General features: G+C 49.9%; 1 protein-coding gene across 1 annotated transcript in view; it reads left to right on the top strand.

Moving 5' to 3' along the window:
- DYNC1H1 (dynein cytoplasmic 1 heavy chain 1) overlaps positions 1-22792 on the top strand; it is a 1397843-nt gene that overhangs the window by 1152945 nt on the left and 222106 nt on the right. Inside the window, exon 70 of the mRNA XM_085626346.1 lies at positions 11610-11780. Within this exon, the coding sequence (XP_085482472.1) occupies positions 11610-11780 (171 nt within the window). The remainder of the gene's footprint in view (positions 1-11609; positions 11781-22792) is intronic.

Below are 22792 nucleotides of genomic sequence, written 5' to 3'. Positions count from 1 at the left end.
GGTGTCCTTTTTACCGGCGTCAATGGGCGGCTCCCCGCCCTTCCTGAGGCAGACGTGTTAGTCAGAAGAGCGGCAGGTCCCTCATTCATCGGCTCCTCCTGACTTCCAGGTCTGGCCCTTGCCCGCCCCGCTTGTCCTCGGGGACGGCCGCCTTCGTTTGCAGCCGTCACCCACGGAGGAGCTGCTTTCTCCACCGTGGGGCCCTACGGATGCGGGTGCGGCCTTCGCTCACGCGGTGTCCCCGGCTGTGGGCATCCTATGCATGGGTGACCCGGTGGCTCACTTTCTGGCGGACCATCTGTTGGAGGTCCTCCACCAGGGCTCTGGTGGGAGGGAAATCTTGCTTCCCTTTGAAGGTTCGCTCCTTTCTGCCTTGACGGGGGTTTGGAGGCGTCCTGCCTCCGGGGACCCGGTGCCTCCGCATTTTCTGCATCGGCACCTGTAGGAGAGTAGGGTCTGCTTTCTATGTTCACCCCCACCTTTTGCTTTTGCTTTACTGGTTTTCGACTTAGATGTGGCTGTGGGCCTGCTAATCAGACCCACAGCCCTGCTGTTCTCTCTCTAAATTAATACTATGTGCTTTAGGTGCATAACCCATTTGGATAGGATCACCTTATTGGCCCCTGTACAGTGTACCCTAGGTACCCAGGGCATAGGTGTACCCTAGGCCTACCAGGGGCTGCAGCATGTATTGTGCCACCCCTGGCCTGGCCTCCCATTTTTGACACAACTGGCTGATCACTCAGCTGGGGCAAGGTCGTGTAATCACCCCTTGCTTAGGTGTAGTATTCCTATACCTAACTTACATATAGACACATGTGTACCTATCAGTCACTCCTATGGCAGGCCTTGACAATCCTGGAGGCAGAGTGCTTGGTAACATGTGAGATGGTGCTCTAGCATGAGCTGAGCCTGTCTGCAGCTTTCGGAACCTTGTCCTTATAGCTGTTCTATGATATAGCCTACCATATACTCTTAAAGTGCCTTATAATCTTAGACGGTTATGGTAACTATGGTTTGGCTTTATCAAAACATGTCGTGTAAGGTGTCTAACACTCGGGAATAATACCCCCATGCCATTTCTGGACATGAGAATATTATTCCCCCCTTCTAGAGGGAAAGACATGTTAAAATCATACTTCAACTGTTAGCCTCTGACCAAAGCCTCAGCATCACAAAATGGATGCTGCTGCCACGACACAAGTCTGACCTCCTGCAGCTGGGAGTGATCCCAGCCAGGGAGGCCTGGACAATAGGTTTCCTGCTTGGGGAGGTGCTAGCACCTCCCCAGACAGCCTTTAGTGTATTGGGGCAGGGTGGGCTGAAAGGAATGAGACATGCCTGGGGCACACAAGGTGTTCCTTGCATAGTCCAGTTCAAACCGGCGCTGGGGCACTCCAGCCCCAGCTCTGGCGCGAAACTGGACAAAGGGAAGTGGGTGTAACCACCCCCTCCCAGGTCCCACCCATAAGGCGTGACCTAGCAGGTATCCCAGCCCCCCAGATTAGTATAAGAGTGGGAGTTGGGCCTCAAGACTTGAGATTATCCTGAACCTGCAAAACTGAACAGAAACTCTGGACCTTCGACATTCGACGAAAGAAGAAGACTGAAGAATCTCCCTTGTAGCCAAGGAGTGGCTACCCTGTGCAAACAGGCACCATCAAGAGACTACCCTTTGCTTTGTGAAACGTTCGACGAGGAACCGACTGCAGAGCCCGACCAGAGCCTTGATTTCCAGACTTCTCCGACCCTCATCCACATCTGCAGCAGAGCTGAGATCCGTGGAGGCGACGAGCGACGTGGGACCGGCTACCTGGGAAAAGTGGCTAGTAACTTACAGCGCAGCTTCTGAGGTACCCTCGAAGTTGTGCACCGGGGATTGAGAAGCCCCAACCCCAAGCACCATCTGCACCGAAGACCAGCCCCCCACACTCCACGAGTCCTGCGTGGGGCCCTTCAGCATTTTCCTGCTTGCCGCGTCTGTCCGGTTGCTTGCCCGCTGGCTAGTGGCCTTTGTGACGACGCTCCCTGAAATCTTCTGCGCTGGTTTGGCTCCTCCAGACTGGCTCCCGCTTCTCTGCAAAGAAGAAGCACCCCAGACCTTCCTGGTCTGCACCAGAAGCAAGTCCTTTGTTCTTCGTGGGTTCCGCTTGCCAAGGCTTGGTGAGTCCTAGTCCAACTTCGACGCCGCCGACAGCAAGAGCCTTCGTGGGACAGCTCGCCTCCTGGTCTTGGTCGTCCTCGACGCTTCCTGGTCCTCCTGGCTGCAGCGACAAGCTTCACCTTCACCTGCAACTCTTCACGACATCGCCTGGTTCCTTCCTGGTTCCACGTGGTCACTGGCTAGTGACCTTGACTCTGTCCCCTCTGCTTGCAGGTTTCTTCTCTTCTTGATCCCAGCCTTGGGATCCACCGGACACTCTCCCCTGACTGCCTGTCAGCATCTTTCTTCAGGCATCCATAGGAGTCGACGACGAAAACGACGCATCTTCACCCCTATGCACCCGCAGCCTGTGGGCTAGGTAACTTGGGTACTCCGGTGCTCATCAGGATAGTGACTATCCTAGTGTCTAGTTTTCAAGTCTCAACTTCCTAGCTACTCCGGAAGTGTCCTAAATCTATCTATTTCTAAACTGTAACATTGCTATTGACTTTTACGCATTACGCGTGAGTGTTTCCACTCTGCACACGAATCCCGTGGGCCTCCCACTTCCTAACTAACGCTAGTGTAGTGTAGCCCCAGCGATTCCCTAGGCCTAGGCCTATTCTATTTCCGTGACAGTGGTTCTTATACCACTTATTTAGTATATGGTTTGCGTGGCCCCTAGGGCCTAACTGTATTACTTACCTGTGTGACTTACTGTATGCATTAATAAGACTGTGTTGTACTTACCTCTAAACTCATAAAGAGTGCTGAGGGTTTGCTTAGAATAAATACACTTTATTTTATATATATATCTGTTGTGGTGTCCTTTCATTTGGTATTCAAGGAATTATATATGGTATCACAGCTGGCTTCACATGCCATTCAGAGTTTAGCCTAAGACTGCTCTTGTCCATGCTACCACTAGGATAGCTGGTCTATAAGGTTGACTTTACAACCAATCACCATAAGGGTATTTGGACTGATATAAGGTGTACACTATAACTAGTGACATCATACATCAGGCCAACTTCTCACAGCACCTTCCAACGCCGTGTGACCCGGCGTGCCTGTGCATTCACCCCTCAGCCGCCAGCCCCCTTTTGCGGACTGCTTTTCCCTCCCTGCAGCCCCTGTTGGCTCCGCAGTCCAGAGAGGCCCGCTGGCTGGACACTTGGGGACGCAACATTTTCGCCTCGACCAGCGCGGCCCTGCGAGCCCTTAAGACCTTGTGTGTGCTGTCTCGGGCCTCCTCCTGTTTGTGGGACTCGGCTGAGTCTCTGGGGTCTGCAGTGTCCCAGGAGTCTGCGCAGGTGGATTTGCGGCATTATGCCTTGGATGGCCGGGAGCTTGCGGCGTTTATTCTCCGCTCCGCACGTCTCTGAGGCACTGGGCCGGGCCATGGTTTCCTCAGTCGCTCTTCGTTGCCATGCTTCACTTCGGGACGGCGTCTTCCCCGAAAATATTCGGGAGAGGCTCATTGATCACCCATTTGATGGCAGTCTGTTGTTCCATGCCCCGGCCGACTCCGCCATCCATAGGCTCTTGGCATGGCTCCGTCCTCCTCCTCCGCCTTGTCCTCCTCCTCCTCCGTTCCCTCCTCAGTGACTTCTTAGTTAGGGTTGCTTCTGGGCCTTCTTAGGCCGGCTGTTATGGTTATGGAGTATGTTTTTCTCGCTGTTTACGTCCTTCCTTGGGACTTTGGCATTGTTTCCTGCTGGACGGCCCTTTTGTTGTTGTGTGCGAGTTCTGCAGGAGTTGTTGCGCAGACTTGGCCCTGAGATTGGGCCTTCTGCTTTTCTTGGGCTGCTATCAAGCCTGCAGCGGGGGTGCTTTTTTTCCCCGTGGTTCTTTTGTTTCTTCCTTTGCTGCGGAAGTTCTGCCAAAGAGGGTTCCCATATCTTGGGACTTCACGTGCCCTATGTGGGGTTATGGTGGCTGTCATATGGCTTGCGCTCTGCTGGAGGGTTCTGGTCGCCTTCGGGTTCCTGTTCTCCATGGTGTTTACGTAGGTTGCTTTTGCTTCCTGAGGTCATGCGCGCGGCCACTCGTAGTGGTGGCCCGGGCATCTCGTCCTCTCCCTGCTCCTGTCCTGAGGTCTGGGATGATCCTGTGTTCTCCCTTGCTAGGCGTCACCTACTCGGCCTTCCTGGGGCCACTGGCTGTTCTTCTTGCTTCTGGCTTTGACTGCCGGCACTGTTCTGGCTGGCAGGCTGCTTTCCATCTGGAGTGGGTTCACCTTCTTTTCCCTAGTTTCCTTGGGTCCTCTAGGCTTCTTCCGCTTTCCTGTCTTGGCATTGGGTGGAAGCTGTGTTGCCTTGTGAGGGGAGTGGGGTGCTTCGGCCTCTCAGTCCTTGCCCTTGGTTCCTCTGCTGTGAGTGTACGGGCCTCTTCAGCCTTCTTTCCCTCCTACATCCCCTTGGGGTCGGTGGGGTTCTGCTTGTGGGGGTTCCCTTGGCCTGGCGGGGCGAGGTTCTACCTGGGCCACAGCTCTGGTTCCCTGTGGGGTCCTCTGATCTGCATTGGCTGGTGGAGTCCTTTCGCAGACCCTCCTTCCCAGGGGGTATTGCTAGGGTATCTATTCTGCGTGAAGGAATCTGCGGCTAGTAGTCTCTATCAGATGTACGAGTTACTTACCATCGGTAACAATGTATCTGGTATAGACGATTTAGCCGCAGATTCCTTCACGGCCCGCCCTTCCTCCCCTATTCTGCGTGGACCCTTGGGTTGGTCTTCGGTACTCGTCTCCCGGTGTGGGGCTGTGTCTCCTGTGAGTGCCTTCCTTGTTCTTGCGGGTGACTCCGTCTGGGGGCGGTTAATGCCTCCTTTGGTCCTTGGAGGATGGGGTTCCGGTGATTCTGTGCCCTTCTGCTCTGGCTACTACAGGTTTTGGGGGGATTGCTTTCTATCCCTGCCCTCCCTTCCTTCCCTTCCTTCCATTGCTTTCCTCTGATTAAGGGTTAAGGCCTTGTCTTGCCCTTGTCCCTTGTTGGTGGTTGCCCTCTAGGTTGGGGTTGCTTGGAAGTTTGTTGTCCCTGTCTGTCTTGGGACTGGTCCCATTCCTTGCTCAGGATGAGGGGGGTGGGCTTCCTACGTGTGCCATGACTTTTACGCCTGTTTTTGCCTCCGGGTCACAGGGATGGGAGGTTGTCTATGTGCTAGCAGGGTGACTGCGCAGGTTTCTGCGTGTTCTTCTTCTTTCCCTGCCCTTAGGTTCTGCGGTGTTGGCACTACCCTGGTGGTGTATTTAGTCACCGTTTCTTTCCAGTTTTTCTGCTCTTCGCACACTGTTCCCATGCTTCCACAGTTTTTTATCTGGTGGTTCCGCGTTGTGGTGCGGAAAAGTTCTCCGAAGAAAACTGACGTGGGCGCACCGAGGCGGGTCTTGTGTGACCTTGCTGACGTCGCGCAAGCGGACGACGCCTGGGAGGAGTCGAGTGATGTCGCCCCGCCCCCGGCGCACAGGGATGCAGTTTCCGGATCCAGTCTCACACCTGGGGATAATTCTACGTGAAGGAATCTGTGGCTAGAATCGTCTCCACCAGATAGATTGTTACCGAAGGTCGGTAACTCGTACATCCAGGCATCACCTTGGTGGTTCAACATCTGGCAGGTTCTCTGAACGCCAGGGCGGACAAACTCAGCCGCCGGTGCTTGATGGATCACGAATGGCATCTGAATTCGGACGTGGTGCAAGGTCTCTTTCAGCATTGGGGAGAGCTATTTGCCACCGAAGAGAATGTGCAATGTCATCAGTTCTGCGCATTGGAATTTTCAAGGCACTCACTCGCTTGGCGACGCTTTTCGTCGCGAGTGGAGTTGCGGTCTGTTGTACGCCTTTCCACCTATACCACCTCTGCCCAGAGTGCTGAAGAAGATTCGGCGCGACCGGGCCGAAGTCATTCTTATGGCTCCGGATTGGGCACGAAGATACTGGTATCCCGAGCTACTCAGCATGGTGATCGACCCCCCCATCCGTCTGCCTCTTCGGGAGGATATTCTGTTGCAGCAGCAGGGGACGGTCCTCCACCCGAACCTGTCCAACCTCCACCTCCATGCGTGGAGATTGAGCGGCGACAGTGGACAGCCTTCGATCTTCCTCCCGAAGTCTGTGATTTCATTCTGGCAGCCAGGCATCCTTCCACTAAAACGGTATACTCCTGCAGGTGGAACACATTTGTGGCATGATGCACAGCTAAAGCTGTGGATCCCATCTCTGCCCCTCCTTCTGCTCCTTCTTTCTTTGGCCCTGCAGGGCTCTGCTCAGGGCACTATCAAAGGTGAACTTTCGGCCATCTCCGCCTGTTTACGGTTTCCAGATCAGCCTTCTTTTTTTAAGTCTCCGTTTGTTAACCGTTTCCTGAAAGGCATTACGCACACGTTTCCTTCTGTGCCGTTCATAGTGCCTCAATGGGACTTAAACCTTGTTTTGACATATCTGATGTGCACTCCCTTCGAGCCCCTTCATACCTGTCCTTTGCGTCTTCTCACTCTCAAGACGGCCTTCCTGGTAGCTATCACCTCTGCCAGAAGAGTGAGTGAGCTACAGGCGCTTTCTTCCAAACCTCCTTTCCTTTCTGTTCATCCAGACAAGGTGGTTTTAAGGACCCGTCCTTCTTTGTTGCCAAAGGTTGTCACGCCCTTCTACATCGGGCAGACCATCACTTTGCCCACCTTCTTTCCGCCTCTGCATCCTTTGAAAGAGGAAGAGAGCCTCCACTGTCTGGACCCAAAACGTGCGCTCTCGTTCTACCTGCAGCGCACACAACAGTTCTGGGTGGATGACCAGCTCTTTGTTGGCTACATGGGCGCCGAAAGAGGTCGGGTTGTGCACAATCGGACCATCTCTCGTGGGTCATTCTCTTCATCAAGGCCTGTTATTCGTTGGCTAAGAAGGAGCCTCCTGTGGGGCTGCGTGCCCATTCTACCAGGGTGACGGCAGCGTCTACTCCCTTGGGACGCGGCGTCCCCTTGCAGGACATTTGTCTGGCAGCTACATGGGCCTCGTTGCACACGTTTACTAAGCATTACTGCCTTAACAGTCCTTCTTTGGCCGTTCTTTTCTCTGTGACTTTCTGGTGTAATCTATTCGCAGACCCACCACCGGGGTTGGTATTGCTGGGGTATCTATTCTAAGGTAAGGAATCTATCACTACCGTCTCTTTCAGATGCACAAGTTACTACTTGTGTAACGCTATACCTGTAAGAGACATTAGTTAGTGATAGATTCCTTACCGCCCCACCCATCCTCCCCGTTCTGCGAACTGATTTCGAGGGGTTAGTTCATCCCTTTCAGGGCCCTAGTTTCTTTGCACCAGTGGTCAGTTTCTTGCATGGCTCTGCGTTCCTGGCACGGAAAGTCGTGTACAGAACTGACGGCAGTGCGCATGGGTGGCGCCTAAGTAGTCTCCGTGACGTCATCTCGGCGTTTACGACGCCAGCGACGGACACGGAGCCGCACAACGCCACCTACTGACGCGCAGGGGTACTGCTAGAAAAACTTTCCAGATCCAGTCTGACGCCTGGGGATATTCTAAGGTAAGGAATCTATCACTAACTAATGTCTCTTACAGATATATCATTACACAAGTAGTAACTTGTGCAGTAACCTGTTATCGTGTTGCCTCCTTTTTATGTTTGTCACTGAGAACCAGGAAATTACACAGTTGCTGAGATGAATTAATTGTTTGTAACTGCCTTTTATAGGTGATGTCTATTTGAACTTTTATGTTTTATTTTGTATTAATCGAATAAAGTAATCTGACTGACTGATAATGATGTTCACCTCTACATTTGGTATGTCACATATCTTTATTTTTGCGAACTCCTTCTCCCTAAGGGACTTTTTCCTCTGAGCAGCTCTTCCTTAGTAGCCCTTGGTCTTTTCCCTTTTTGCCATGTGGTATACTGAAGTTTGGCTATCTATGCCTCCTGTCATCAATGGAGACATTCGTTGCTGTCATGATCTCGGTCTATTGATGAAACTGGTTATGTGTCCAGGTCTTCCATATGTTGGCCTTTGTTTTGACTACCTTTTTATAGTCCTCTGTGTGGTCTTCTTTCACTTCATTGCAGAGGTTCTCACCTGTTATTTTCTGGTTATTTTCAGTCAACGGCCTGATGGTCTCCTCATCGGTCAGTTGTGATGTTTGTGGCTTTATTCAACTCTGTAGTTCTATCGCCACTGTATGTTGTCGTGTTTGTTCTTTCATAGATACTCCTATTGTGTAGGTGTTCTTCGTTCCTGCTCTGGTCGCTATCCCCGCTTGATGTGGGAGGCAGTGATTCTTTTCCAGTTCGGGGAGAACATGCTTCTAGTGTATTCTGATATAATGTATATATCTGTGTATATGTATTATATATGTCTATATATAATATGCCTCGCGACACAAAGCCTTCACAGGTTCTTTAACGCACTGGGCCTTTCTTTACCCAGCTATTCAGAATGAGGCATTTCTAATGCATACCCAGCCTTTATATATTTTATGCGTGTCTGAATATGGGTATGTGTATATATATATATATATATATATATATATATATATATATATTCACTGAAAAAACCATAGGTTTTACACATGTTATAGTTAGCGGAAATTTTACTGATAAAAAACCAATGAAATTCCCCCGTTATAGTTAGTGCAGGCAACTATAACTCACGCGACCGCAATCCTCTGCTGATGCTAATACTGTATTTAGACACTTATTTGCCCATGTCTTCTTCCATACATTTTTAGCTATACATATATTACAAATATTTTTTTTTCATAAAGACACATATGTCATCAGCAGAAGATTGCGGTCGCGTGAGTTATAGTTGCCTGCACTAACTATAACGGGGGAATTTCATTGGTTTTTTTTATCAGTAAAATTTCCGCTAACTAGAACATGTGTGAAACCTATGGTTTTTTCAGTGAATTTGCAAGGTTTTTTAAATGCTAATTCCGAACTATAACGTGTGTGAAACCTATGGTTTTTTTCAGTGAATTTGTACGGGTTTTTAAATGCTAAGTTACTTTACGTCTTTCGTGGCGTGCGCACCCACTTAACGCAGTTCGTTCCGTGCGCGCACGGTGCGCTTCGCGCACCGCGCGCCCACTTTACGCAGTTAGTGCCGTGCACGCACGGTGGGCACGCGGTGCGCTACGTGCACCGCGTGCCCACGTTACGCTAGATGGGCCATGTACGCACGATGCGCTTCGCGCACCGTGCGCACATGGAGGACATATGATGCACTTCGTTTTGAAAGGTAATATTTTAATTTTTCGTATATTTTATAAGCCATGCACAAATGGTGCCCTTCGGGCACCATTTGCACACGGGGTGGAGAGAGAGTGGATAATTTTTGTTTTTATTATTATTTTTTTTTATATTTTAGTTTATCTCAGGTGTAATAAGCCATGCACAATTTGTGCCCTTCGGGCACCAATTGCACACGGGGTGGAGAGAGTGTGGATAATTTTTTTTTTTTTTAATTTTTTACCGTACGCGTACGGTAAGCGTAATCGGCGAAATTACCGAAAAAATAAAAATTCCGTTTTTGGGCTTGGGGGATCTTTGGGGACTCCCTCAACATGGCTATGTGTGTGGGAGCTGTCTAAACAGCCACTTTACATGTTTTTGGGCTTTATATTTTAAAAATCACTCTCAGTGCGAGAGAGAAAATGGCGGCCGCCGCCTCCTGGTTTCGGCCGATTCGAATGTTTACTTAGATCTAAGAGCCAATCAGAATCGCGCTCGCGCACGCCACCGTACGCGTACGGTAAGCGTACCGTAAGCGCACCGTAAGCTGGCTCAGATATATATATTGATTTAAAGGCTATTTTCTCAGAATCTACTGAACAGATTTACACCAAACCTACAAAAGGCACTTCCTTGACCTGAGGACTACCTCTTTGCCAAATTTCTAGTAATTCTGTTCAGCCGTTCGGGCTGTAGCCCTGTCTAAAGGTCCTATGGAAAAATGCATGGGAAAAACGCGTTTTGGGACCCCCCTTTTATCTCAGCCCCCGCTTGACGAATCCCCCCGAGACTTTCAGGATAGGAGCGGAGCGTAGCGCCCCACCTATTTTGAAAAATTCGCGAGGATTCGTCGACCGGCGCCAAAGTTATTCAAAATAGAATGTTGCGGATTTCCTATGGAAACGTGGTCCTAACTATAACTACCTACTGGCGACTGCCAGTAGGTAATATATATGTGTGTGTGTGTTTCCCTATATGTGGATATACTGAAGGTAGGCTTCCCACAGGACATATCTGCCCGTGTAACTGCGCTTTTCTTGGTGTTCTAATTCAACGTTGTCTCTGCTTTCTTTCTGAGCTTCTTCGTTTCTGATCAGCGGAGGGTTACCTTCTCGCTCGGAGAATTTCTGCCAGAGACTAGTCTCTCCTTTTGTTGTTGTGCTTCTCGCAATGTTTTGGGGCAGAGTTGATTCATTATCTTTCCCTTTTATCCATCGGGATGTATTCTGAGACACCTACTCCCTTTTTTCCCTGTATCTGGGTGGAGTTAGTTCACGCTTCTCTCTACGACAAGGTGCTCTGGTTTAGTGGCATATGCTGTTTTTCTTGGTCCTTCAGTCATGGTTTGGTTACTACGGGGAATGCTACATAGTTGTTTTTGTGGAAGTGTTTTCTCCTACACTTCTCTCCTTTTCTGTGGGTTTGTTTTCCACATACATTCATGGTCTTGCAGACTTCTGCTCCCTACAGCCTTCCACAGTCCCCCTGATGGAGCTGCTGCTTCTACTTTTACTTTCCATATACCCACAACAGCCTGGTCCCCCTCTTCCTTTTTCTGACCGGATTCTCCTATTCAGGGATCTTCGTGGGTTCAGTTCTCAGACCCTCCTTCAGGGCCGATATTGCTTGGGTATCTATTCCAAGGTAAGGAATTTGCAGTTAGATGTCTCTATAAGGTGAACAAGTTGCTTACATTCGGTAATGCCTTATCTGGTAGAAACAGGATCTAGCCGCAAATTCCTTACCAACCCACACATCCTCCCCTCTCTGTGACCTGCTGGTTCTGTTACATACAAGATCTCTTTTTTGGCATTCTGATGCCTTTCTATAGGTCTTCGTATTTACTTGACAATAAGATGTCCCTTTCAGGCACACAGTTTATGTAGACAGATTCTATGCATGGCACCGCGTTTTTGCCTGATAGGTAGTCACAGAAGAAACTGACGTCATGGGAGGGCTTATGTGGACTCAGTCCACGTCCCTTCTGGTGGTCGACGTGACTACGAAGTTGCTTGACACCCTCTACCGACGCACATAGGTACTGCTGTTAAAAACATCTGGATCCTGTCTGGCACCTGGAAAGAATTGTGAGGTAAGTAATCTGCGGCTAGATCCTGTCTCTGCCAGATAAGGCATTACCGAAGGTAAGTAACTTCTTTAGTTATGCATAAGAAAGCCTCTTCCTTGTTGGATTTTTAACCATAGTGTTCAAATTTTGTTTCAGTCTCCAAATGAACGAGCAAGATTATACTTCCTTCTTGCCTGGTTTCATGCTGTAATTCAGGAACGTCTACGGTATGCACCTCTTGGTTGGTCTAAAAAATATGAGTTTGGTGAATCTGATCTGAGATCTGCCTGCGACACTGTGGACACGTGGTTGGATGATTCAGCAAAGGTTTGTAGCTTTAACATTACACGTATGAGGCCCAGTTCAGTGTAGATGTATATTTATTAATTACTTGTGTACTTTAACTAGATGTTTTAACCCCTAACACATTTTCAATGCTTTAGAGTGCACAAAATTGATTAAAACAGTTCAACTTTTTACAAGAAAGCCTTAGACCTGGATAGCTATATTTTAAGAAGTTTCTTTAAACAGCTCCAAAATTTCATAGTAAAAATGGGGTTCTTACATACGGGACGGTGATATAGAGGTTAGCGATTATGTGAAAGAACCATGACATGTCTTATGCCATTCCCACTTTTCAGCTATGCTCTTGTTAATCACTCTGTAAAATGAAGCCAGGCTACAAGATTTCTTAACTGGCACTTTGGTGAGTTCTTAAAGTTTTGAAAGGAGTATGATGAAAGGACATAAAAGATTTGTTAGACAGTTTTGATTGTTTTCAATTTTTTGGATGTGTCCTCAATTAATGGGTGTCCTTTAAAGGTATTGTCAAGGAAACGAGTTTCAGTTAAATAATGAGTGATTTGTCCTTTAATCAAAATGCATGGTGCATTATGTCTGATACTTAGTTTCAGAGAGCTTTTTAGAGACGGGTTGGCAAGAAAGAAGTTGCAGTACTACAGTCAAAAGACAGCAATAGCACATATGTATACACTGTCTGAAGGGTACTTGTAAGTAGCTGCAGATTCATCCAAATTTGATTTTTGAATTACCCCAGGTGCCAGACTGGATGTTGACATTTTTCTACCAAATGCTCCTTTGTGCTGATAGGTGGTGCCATTGGACCCAGCAGTGGCCTTAAACTGCCCTTAGAAGTGATTAAACAAATTCTTATATATAGGAGTCGCCCCTACACGTAGTTGTCATTTCCTTTTGTTTGGGGTCAGTTCTCAGTTACCAACTTTTTTCAGTGTTTCACTAATCCCAAAATCATTTTTTTCAGCAGACTGTGTGCTAAAGGGAAATGTCTCCCCCGTCCCCTCCACCTGAAAACAACAGGCTTTAAACCTTGCTACACCAACAGACTTCAGATGTAATTTACCAGATTCACACAAATTCTGCCTGTATTAGCTAGGGTCTTTGCATCCCTTGAGGTCCTGAAACAGAGGCGCCTTGATGCATGTAAAGGTCCATTAGAGTGAGAGGCTAAGCTGTACGTCGCTGAACACAAACTGTGTGCGTCATGCCCCAAGCAGCTGACTCATTCAAAGGTACTGATCTGCTCCCACTCCAGATTCCAGTCCCACTCCAAGTCATTGTCCTCCTGTAAATTGAAGACCAGTATCTTCTCAAATGCCCGAGGAGGATAGGGGGCAGTATTAGTTTATTCCGGTCTATCTGGAATGCAATTAACTCATACCTTTGGGTACTGCAGGTTGTTCACCATTGGTCCACCCTCCCCTTTACATGCTTTCATGTGCCCATTCTGCAGCCTAGGCATGCTTCTTTCGGTTCGTGGTGGGATCAGAACATTTCCAGTTTACCGTTCTGCTCTTTAGTCTCATGTCCGCTTACGAAGTTGATGACAGTGGTTACAGACCATCTTTGCAGGTCAGGGATGCATATATTTCCTTACCTTGATTACTAGTTCCTGATGGCTCCCAAAGGTGGACACGCTGCAGTCAATTGTGGACCTCCTGCAGGTCATTGTCACTTTACAGTCTTCCCGGGGGTTTTCCACCAGCAAACCAAAATCTCCCCTTTCACCTGCACAGAGTTCCCTTAAAAAGGGCCATCTAATTGAGATTACTAGCTGCAGATGCCTTACCTTGGGCATCTGAGTGGATCTGTAAATTTTTTAGCAATCCCCTTGCATGCCGATAGGTGACGTCGGTCAGCACCGTTTGGCGTTCTCCACACCGGAAGTGACATGTGCAATGCCTGTATAGACTCCACTCTGCGCACTGTTCTCAGTTCCTTCTTTTCCGTGCCATCAGCAGGGATCCAGGTGAGGTCCTCTCAGTCACTTTTTGACTGGATTCTTTCAGCTTTTTGTTGATGACTAGTATCTTTTTCCCATTTTTCTCGAGGATGTCCGTGAGGAAATCCACCGGGTTTAAGCCTTGTGGAGCGCTACTCCGGGCCCCTGCTCTGGGTCCTTTCGCGTGGGAGGTATCGGGACCGCTCCTGGAGGCGCTTGCATTTGTAGTCATCATACTGCCAGATTTCTTTAGGCAAGACCCATAAGTCATCCAAGAAGTCGAAGTGCTTTTGGACTTCTCCACATTTCTCCCATTCTTTGGATGACACAAGAAAACAATGCCACAAATCCAGGCTCCGCTCTGATTGTTCCTGTTCAGCTGGCGTCGGAAACTGGGTTCACTCGGATCTTCCCCGAGGTTCCTGGAGCTAGAGTGACCCGTGCCCAACTCTGAGAGATTTATGAGGCCAAGAGCCTCATCTTTGGGTGTCCGAACCCCTCTGGAGCGCCCTCAGGTCTCAAGGGTTTTGGAAGGTCTTTGACTGAACCTCTGCTGGCGAGTCTGCCCTCAGCACCTTCGACCCCTCAGGATCCATTGGTAGATCTAGATTGTCTTCAGCTGTGGCTTCGCAACCTCCTTTGTGGACCGTTTCAGTGGCGCCATTTTGGGCACCAAACCCATCGTGATTCCCAACTCCAATATGGTGCTGAACCAGCGTCACACGATGTTGGTTCCAGCACCAGACAGGCCAACATAGCCTGGATTGGAGATGGTGCCCTATTTCCCTGAAGGGCCTGCTGAGGAGGACAAATGGAGGGGATCTGATCCCTAAAACTATACGGACTCCCTAGCAGAGTTCATGGCTGATGACAACTAGTATGAAGACCTGGCTGATGCCAGTGGTCTGGATACCTCATCAGACGCGGGGCTCCCCTCTCCTCCCATAGTGTCTATGAATGAAGGGGTTTCTTTGATGATGGTGGTCCGCAGGGTGGCTAAGGTCCTGCACCTAACGCTGCCAAACGGTTGAGGTCAAGACCAATGTCTTAACAGAGGTGCTACAGCCCAGTTTATCTTCTTCAGAACCCTCATTGCCCTTTAACAAAGCTATAAACTGATGTCCCGCTTGGGACCTGGGCCAAGCCCTACACAGGTACTCCAGTGCACAGGACCATTGTTCGCCACCATTGCCCCTGTCTCGTGGACCCAGTCTTCCTCTCTCAGCACCCTACCCCTGAGAGCCTGGTGAACCAGGTCTCAACTTCCAAGATCAATCCCGGCTTGTTCTCTACCACACCAGGTATCCTAGTAAATTAAAGACACTGAACACCTTTGTTAATGAGTATTTTCTGATGGATACATCTGCCAGTGGATTCCTCACTTTGTGAATATCCCCTGCGCCAGCAACATTCGGAAACTTTTGTAGCTCTCCACGCCAATGAGGATGACATCACCATAGCTCGGCTCTGCTGACGTCACTGGAGCCATAAGAGGACCTCGCCGGCGTGATGACGTTAGTTCCCTTTTTTCCGCACCATCGACACTAACGTTTTTTTTGGGACTCTTCGTAGCTTTTACTAGTTACTTTGTGTTTCTGCTGTGTTTGTTTTCATCTTGCTTCTTTCTCAAGATGTCGACGAAGAAGTCAGGGTTCAAGCCCTGTAGAGAGTGTGGTAAACACATGTCTATTACAGATCCACACGAAGAATGTGTCTGGTGCCTGTCATCGGATCACGAAGGCAAGGGGTGCTCTTGCTGCCGCAAGATGAACCCAAAGGCCTTAAAGGAGAGAGAAGCAAAGCTATTTATAGCGAAAATGAGAAAAGAGAAGAGAGGTCGAAGGCTTTCAAGGTCCAGGTCAAGGTCGGGTTCGAAGTCGACGTCGGGTTATGCTTCAAAGTCGAAGAAACATAAAAAGAAGAAGAGGCATGGCTCTCGACGCCGTTCAGATAAGTAGACGGCTCCGAGATCGACTTCACCAGCTCCTCGACGTCGTAAGGACTATGTTTCTCCCTCTCCTTCTGTGTCGTATTCGGCTTCACCTGTTTGCCTGGCTTCGCCTGCAGCTTCTCCGGAGCGTCCTCCGGCTCCATCACTGACGCAGACACATTCTCCGGGTCCGGTGGAAGAGGCTCCGGCTCCTGATGAGTCGTTGGCTCCACCGTCTGGGCCCGAGTCCGGTAATGCCTCAATCTGAGCCTTACCCCCCTTTCCTGGCCCGGGACAAGACCCATCGCATTATTTAAATGCTATGTATGGTGTCTTCTCAAGAGCGATGTACCCCTCTGGAGCACCTTTGGGTCCCATTGGTCCAATGGCCTTTAATTTGAGGGTTCCTCGGGCTTATGCTCAGGCTCCCTTTATGCCATTCTTTCTAGCGACACCGTCTTGGCATTTCCCGGCGCCGAGAACGTCGACGCCACTCCCTTCTTCTCCGGCTCCAGCTCGACCTCGTTCGACTCCGGCTGCGCCTCAGGATCCGTGTTCGACGCTGGCTCCGGCTCCATTGGCGTAGTTTGCGGCGCTGCCGACGCCGGTTCTGATGATTAGATCCAGGCGAGAGGCACAGAGAATTTTGGAAGAGCAGCGGTATCAGGTGGAAGAAATGGAAGAGGGTGGGCTCATAGAGTCAGATGTCTTGTTTGAGGAACTAAAAGAGGCAAGTGGCCTTGATTTCTCCCCAGAATGGGAGCTTTCTCCTCCTACAGATGCTCCCTCTAAGGATGTGGCTCCTTACCACACTGTCATAAGGAAAGCAGTGGAGCTCTTGGACTTGCAGCTCCCAACGGCTGAATTTAAACCCAACATCCTGACTGAGGTTCTTCATTCTTCCTCCACTGTGGTAGAGCCTTTGCTTCCTTTTAATGATGCCATCACTGAGCCAGTCATGGAGGTTTGGCGTAAGCCCTTTTCGGCTCCGGCAGTATCTAAATCTGTTGCTAGGAGGTACAGGGCGGCTCCAGGAGATCCTCTCTTTCTTACATCCCATCCTTCTCCTGAAAGTCTGGTGGTTCAAGCTGCCTGTTCAAAGAAGTCATCTGGGGCTATTCCACAAGTTCCTAGTGATAGGGAGTCGAAAAAGCTTGATCACTCGACCAAGAAAGTTTTCTCCTCGGCGAGTATGGCCTTAAAGTCCAGAAATGCCACCTGTGAGAAGTTGGCCTGATATATGATGTCACTAATTCTAGTGTACACCTTGTATCAGTCCAAACAACCCTTATGGTGATTGGTTGTAAAGTCAACCTTATAGACCAGCTATCCTAGTGGTAGCATGGACAAGAGCAGTCTTAGGCTAAACTCTGAATGGCATGTGAAGCCAGCTGTTATACCATATGTAATCCCTTGAATACCAAATGAAAGAACACCACAACAGATATATATATAAAATAAAGTGTATTTATTCTAGTCAAACCCTCAGCACTCTTTATGAGATTCGAGGTAAGTACAACACAGTCTTATTCAAGCATACATTAAGTCACACAGGTAAGTAATACAGTTAGGCCCTAGGGGCCACGCAAACCATATACTAAGTGGTATAAGGACCACTGTCACGGAAATAAGATAGGCCTAGGCCTAGGGAATCGCTGGGGCTACACTATACTACCAAAGGTTAGGAAGTGGGAGGCCCACGGGATTCAGGTGCTGAGTGGAAACACTCACGCGTAATGCGTATAATCGATAGAAATAGTACAGTTCAGAAATAAGCAGTTTTAGGACACTTCTGGTATAGCTAGAAAGTCGAGACTCGGAAACTAGATCCTAGGATAGTCAATACCCTTGTGAGCACCGGAGTACCCAAGTTACCTAGCCCACGGGCTGCGGGTGCATAGGTGTGAACTTGCGTCGGGTTTCGTCGTGGACTTCTATGGATGCCTGAAGGAAAGTTGCTGACAGGCAGTCAGTGAAGAGTGTCCGGTGGATCCCAAGGCCGGGATCAAGAATGAAGGATACCTGCAAGCAGAAGGGACAGAGTCTGGGTCACTAGCCAGTGACCACGTGGAACCAGGAAGGAACCAGGCGATGTCGGGAGATTGCAGGTGAAGAGGTGAAGCTTATCGCAGCAGCCACGGGTACCAGGAGACGTCGAGGACGACCAGGACCAGGAGGCGAGCTGTCCCACGAAGGCTCGTGCTGTCGGCGGCGTCGAAGTCGAACTAGGACTCACCAAGCCTTGGCAAGCGGAACCCACGAAGAATGGAGGACTTGCTTCTGGTGCAGACCAGGAAGGTCTGGGGTGCTTCTCTTTTGCAGAGGAGCAGGAGCCGGTCTGGAGGAGCCAAACCAGCAGTGGAAAATTGAAGGTGTGTCGTCGCAAAGGTTACTAGCCAACGGGCAAGCAACCGGACAGACGCGGCAAGCAGGAAAATGCAGAAGGGCCCCACGCAGGACTCGTGGAGTGTGGGGGGGCTGATCTTCGGTGCAGATGGTGCTTGGGGCTTCTCAATCCCCGGTGCACAACTTCGAGGGTGCCTCAGAAGCTGCGCTGGAAGATACTCGCCACTTTTCCCAGGTAGCCGGTCCCACGTCTCTCGTCACCTCCACGGATCTCAGCTCGGCTGTGGATGTGGATCAGGGTCGGAGAAGTCTGGAAGTCAAGGCTCCGGTCGGGCTCTGCAGTCGGTCCCTCGTAGAACTTCAGCAAAGCAAAGGGTAAGTCTCTTGATGGTGCTTGTTCGCACAGCGTGACCACTCCTTGGCCACAAGGGAGATTCTTCAGTCTTCTTCTTTCGTCGAATGTCGAAGGTCCAGAGTTTCTGTTCAAGTTGCAGGTTCAGGATAATCTAATTTCCTGGGGCCCAGCTACCACACTTATACTAATCTGGAGGGCTGGGTTGCCTGCTAGGTCACGCCTTATGGGTGGGACCTGGGAGGGGGGTGGTTACACCCCCTTCCCTTTGTCCAGTTTCGCGCCAGGACTGGGGCTGGAGTGCCCCAGCACCGGTTTGAACTGGACTATGCATGGGACACCTTGTGTGCCCCAGGCAGTGTCTCGTTTCTTTCATCCCTCCCTGCCCCAATACACTAAGGCATGTCTGGGGTGCTGCTCGCACCTCCCAAGGCAGGAAACCTATTGTCCAAGCCTCCCGTGCCAGGATCATTACCAGCAGCAGGAGGTCAGACTTGTGTCGTGGCAGCAGCATCCATTTTGTGATGCTGGGGCTCTGGTTAACTTTAGCCGGGTAAGTAGGTTTCAACATGTCTTCTCCCTCTAGAAGGGAGGGATAATATCCTCATCCCCAGAAATGGGATGGGTGTATTATTCCAAAGTGTTAGACACCTTACACGACATGTTTTGATAAAGCCAAACCATAGTTACCATAACCGTTTAAGATTATAAGGCACTTTAAGAGTATATGGTAGGCTATATCATAGAACAGCTATAAGGACATGGTTCCGAAAGCTGCAGACAGGCTCAGCTCATGCTAGAGCACTATCTCACATGTTACCAAGCTCTCTGCCTCCAGGATTGTTAAGGCCTGCCATAGGAGTGGCTGATAGGTACACATGTGTCTATATATAAGGTAGGTATAGGAATACTACACCTAAGCAAGGGGTGATTACACGACCTTGCCCCAGCTGAGTGATCAGCCAGTTGTGTCCTAATGGAAGGCCAGGCCAGGGGTGGCATAATACATGCGGCAGCCCCTGGTAGGCCTAGGGTACACCTATGCCCTGGGTACCTAATGTACACTGTATAGGGCCCTACAAGGTGATCCTTACCAATTGGGTTATGTACCTAAAGTCTCGGTCTGTTTGCTTCCTGCATTCTATTGGTCAACCATGCACGCTGGCACATGAGGGCGCTCCAGTGGTGCCTCCCCAGGCAGTGGTATCAGCACAACGGAGATCTCAGGGAGTCTGTGAAGATCTCCAGAGAAGCTGCAGCGGATCTGCCTTGGTGGAGCGTGGAGGGCAATCTGTCTCAAGGAAAGCCCTTCCACCAACCTCCATCGGTGGCCACGGTGATAACGGATGCATCCACTTTAGGGTGGAGTGCGCATCTGGGGGATCTGGAGATCAAAGGTCTTTGGTCTCCAGAGCAAATGTTGCTTCACATCAACCTTTTGGAGTCGTCGGCGATACGTTTGGCACTCAAGGCCTTCCTCCCTTCCCGGTCAGTCGGTTCAAGTCCTGACGGACAACACTGCTGCGATGTGGTATGTCAACAAGCAGGGAGGAGTGGGGTCGTGTTGTCTCTGCAGAGAGGCTCTGCGCGTCTGGTCCTGGGTTCAGGATCATCAGATTTGTCTGATGGCAAATCATCTGGCCGGAGTTCTGAAAATGCTTGCCGACAGTCTCAGTCGGCAGTTCTCTGCCGACCACGAGTGGAGGCTCCATCCAGAGGTGGTTCGTCACATCTGCCGGACATGGGGGGAACTCCTTGGGTGGACCTGTTTGCCACTCACGAGAACGCTCACTGCCTGTCATTCTGCAGTCTCCGGTATCCGATGCAGGGAGCGTTGGGGGACGCGTTTCAGTTGAGATGGGACTCACATCTCCTTTACGCGTTGCCTCCCATACCCTTGATTCCTCGGGTTCTGAGGAAGATTCGCCAAGACCGGGCCCAAGTCATATTGATCGCCCCGGATTGGCCAAGAACGGTGTGGTATACAGATCTTCTCCACCTCTCCTCGTGCCCTCCGCTCCGTCTCCCTCTCCGGGCAGACTTCCTCTCGCAGTCGCAGGGGCAGGTTCTATACCCCCACCTCCAGAGCTTACACCTTCATGCCTGGAGATTGAACGGGGCAACCTGAATTCTTTTCCTCTCCCGCCTGACGTGGTAGACGTAATTTTGTCTGCCAGGCGTCATTTCACCAAGTCTATCTATTCCTATAGGTGGTTTAAATTTGTCCTTTGGTGCGGAAAGAAGTCTATTGACCCTTTGAGGGCTCGTTTATCTAACATCCTTCAGTTTGCTCTCCCTCTTGCTCAGCAAGGCTTTGCTGTAGCTACTGTGAAGGGTTATTTATCGGCTTTGTCTGCATTCCTTTGCTTGCCGGATCAGCCGTCCTTGTTTAAATCACCTATTGTATTACGGTTCATTAAGGGCCTTACGAACACATTTCCGCCTACTCCCTTTATTGTGCCTCAATGGGACTCAAATTTTGTCTTCACTTACTTGATGGGTTCTCCCTTTGAGCCTTTGCACAAGTGTCCCTTGAGACTATTGTCTTTTAAAACCGTTTTTCTCATTGCCATTACCGCGGCAAGAAGGGTAAGTGAGCTTCAAGCTCTGAGTTCGAAACCCCCGTTCTTGACCATTCATGCTGATAGAATGGTACTCAGGACCAGGGCTGCTTTTCTGCCTAAGGTGGTAACTCCTTTACATTTGGGGCAGTCCATTACCCTTCCTACCATCTATCCTCCCCGTCACCCTTCCAAAGAGGAGGAGCGGCTTCACCATTTGGACCCTAAAAGGGCGGTGAGTTTGTACCTCGATAGTACTAAAGACTTTCGAGTGGATGACCAGCTCTTCGTTTGCTTCATTGGCTGCAGGAAAGTCAGAGCGGTGCACAAATGCACCCTTTCCAGATGGATTATCTTGTGTATCAAGATCTGTTACTCTTTGGCCGGTAAGGAACCTCCAGAGGGTATAAGGGCACATTCTACCAAGGCAAAGACTTCTACGTCTGCCTTATCTAGAGGTGTTCCTGTGGAGGACATTTGTAGAGCGGCAACTTGGGCCTCCCTTCACACTTTTGCGAAGCCTTACTGCTTGGATTCCGAGGTGAGGGGGGACGAACACTTTGCTCGTTCCGTCCTTCAGGACTTTTTGGCATAGAAGGGTAGACACCCTCCTCCGGGAGTGGGGACTGCTGTGGGAATCTATTCACAAGGTGAGGAATCCACTGGCAGATGTATCCATCAGAAGAATAAGTTACTTACCTTCGGTAACGCTTTTTATGGTGGATACAGTATCTGCCTGTGGATTCCTCACAGACCCACCCACCTCCCCGTTGTCCACCCTTGTTTACCTACAATAGTGATAATATGACAAAATGTATCTGTTGCTGTCAAAGGAAGTGTTATTTCTTTTGCTTTACTGCATTGTCTTCACACCATGTGTATTGGTTTGAATATTATGTACTGAGTATACTGTATATATATTGTTGTCGGTCCGTCCGTGTGCCTCGAAGGCACGGAAAAAAATGCGGAACAAATTTCATCACGCCGACTAGGTCCTCTTATGGCTCCAGTGACGTCAGCGAAGCCGCGTGCGGAACCGAGCTATGGTCATCCTCGTCGGCGTGTAGAGCTACAAAAGTTTCCGAATGTTGCTGGCGCAGGGGATATTCAGAAGGTGAGGAATCCACAGGCAGATACTGTATCCACCAGAAAAAGCGTTACCGTAGGTAAGTAACTTGTTCTTCTCTTTCGCCAGCCTGACATTGCGCTCCATGAACCCTGCATGCTTATTGAGCTGTTATTCCCATACTGGGTGGGATACGGTTGCTTATGTGCTGACTATGGTTGCGGATGAGGCCCGGATCATACAAAAAAAAAAATACAATAATAATGCCGATGGGCGAGATGTAGCGAAGTTCAAGATTGGCTGCGGGTTGAATACGACTCGCTCACGGGGCAGAACTATTTATCTTTGCTGGCCCTCTGACGTCACACCTGGTTGAGGAATACTGGCTTTTCGGGGGATGTCCAGGCATCCCTTATGGCGAAAAAGCAAAAGACACACAATTGATGGACAGAATGCAGAACAACTCAAAACATTCACCCCCAGTCAAGAGATCTGGGTTAAATCCATCATTCTTTTGCTCACCATGCCACCCCAGTTTAGACCTGGCCATATGCAAATCAGCCTTGACCCTGTGCCTCATGGGAACAGTCCAGCCCGAACTGCCAAGCCAGGTCCTCCCTGGACCGGAACCAAGCATCCTGGGACCGGTTTCGGGGTTTCATAACCCTCATCAGCCTGGCTCATCACCAGTCGGCGACTCCCGAACAGGTGCAAGAATTTCTTGCTACCATGGACCGCCATTTAGGCCTCGGGCTCCCGCCGGCGCGCCTTCGGGCCCGCGGTCCCTTGTCCAGATCCTGTTGGCCCGGCGGCTCCACCACCAG

The sequence above is a fragment of the Triturus cristatus genome, chromosome 9 (assembly GCF_964204655.1).
Source record: "Triturus cristatus chromosome 9, aTriCri1.1, whole genome shotgun sequence".
NCBI classification, from domain to species: domain Eukaryota; kingdom Metazoa; phylum Chordata; class Amphibia; order Caudata; family Salamandridae; genus Triturus; species Triturus cristatus.
This window is presented reverse-complemented; position numbering and strand designations above follow the sequence as displayed.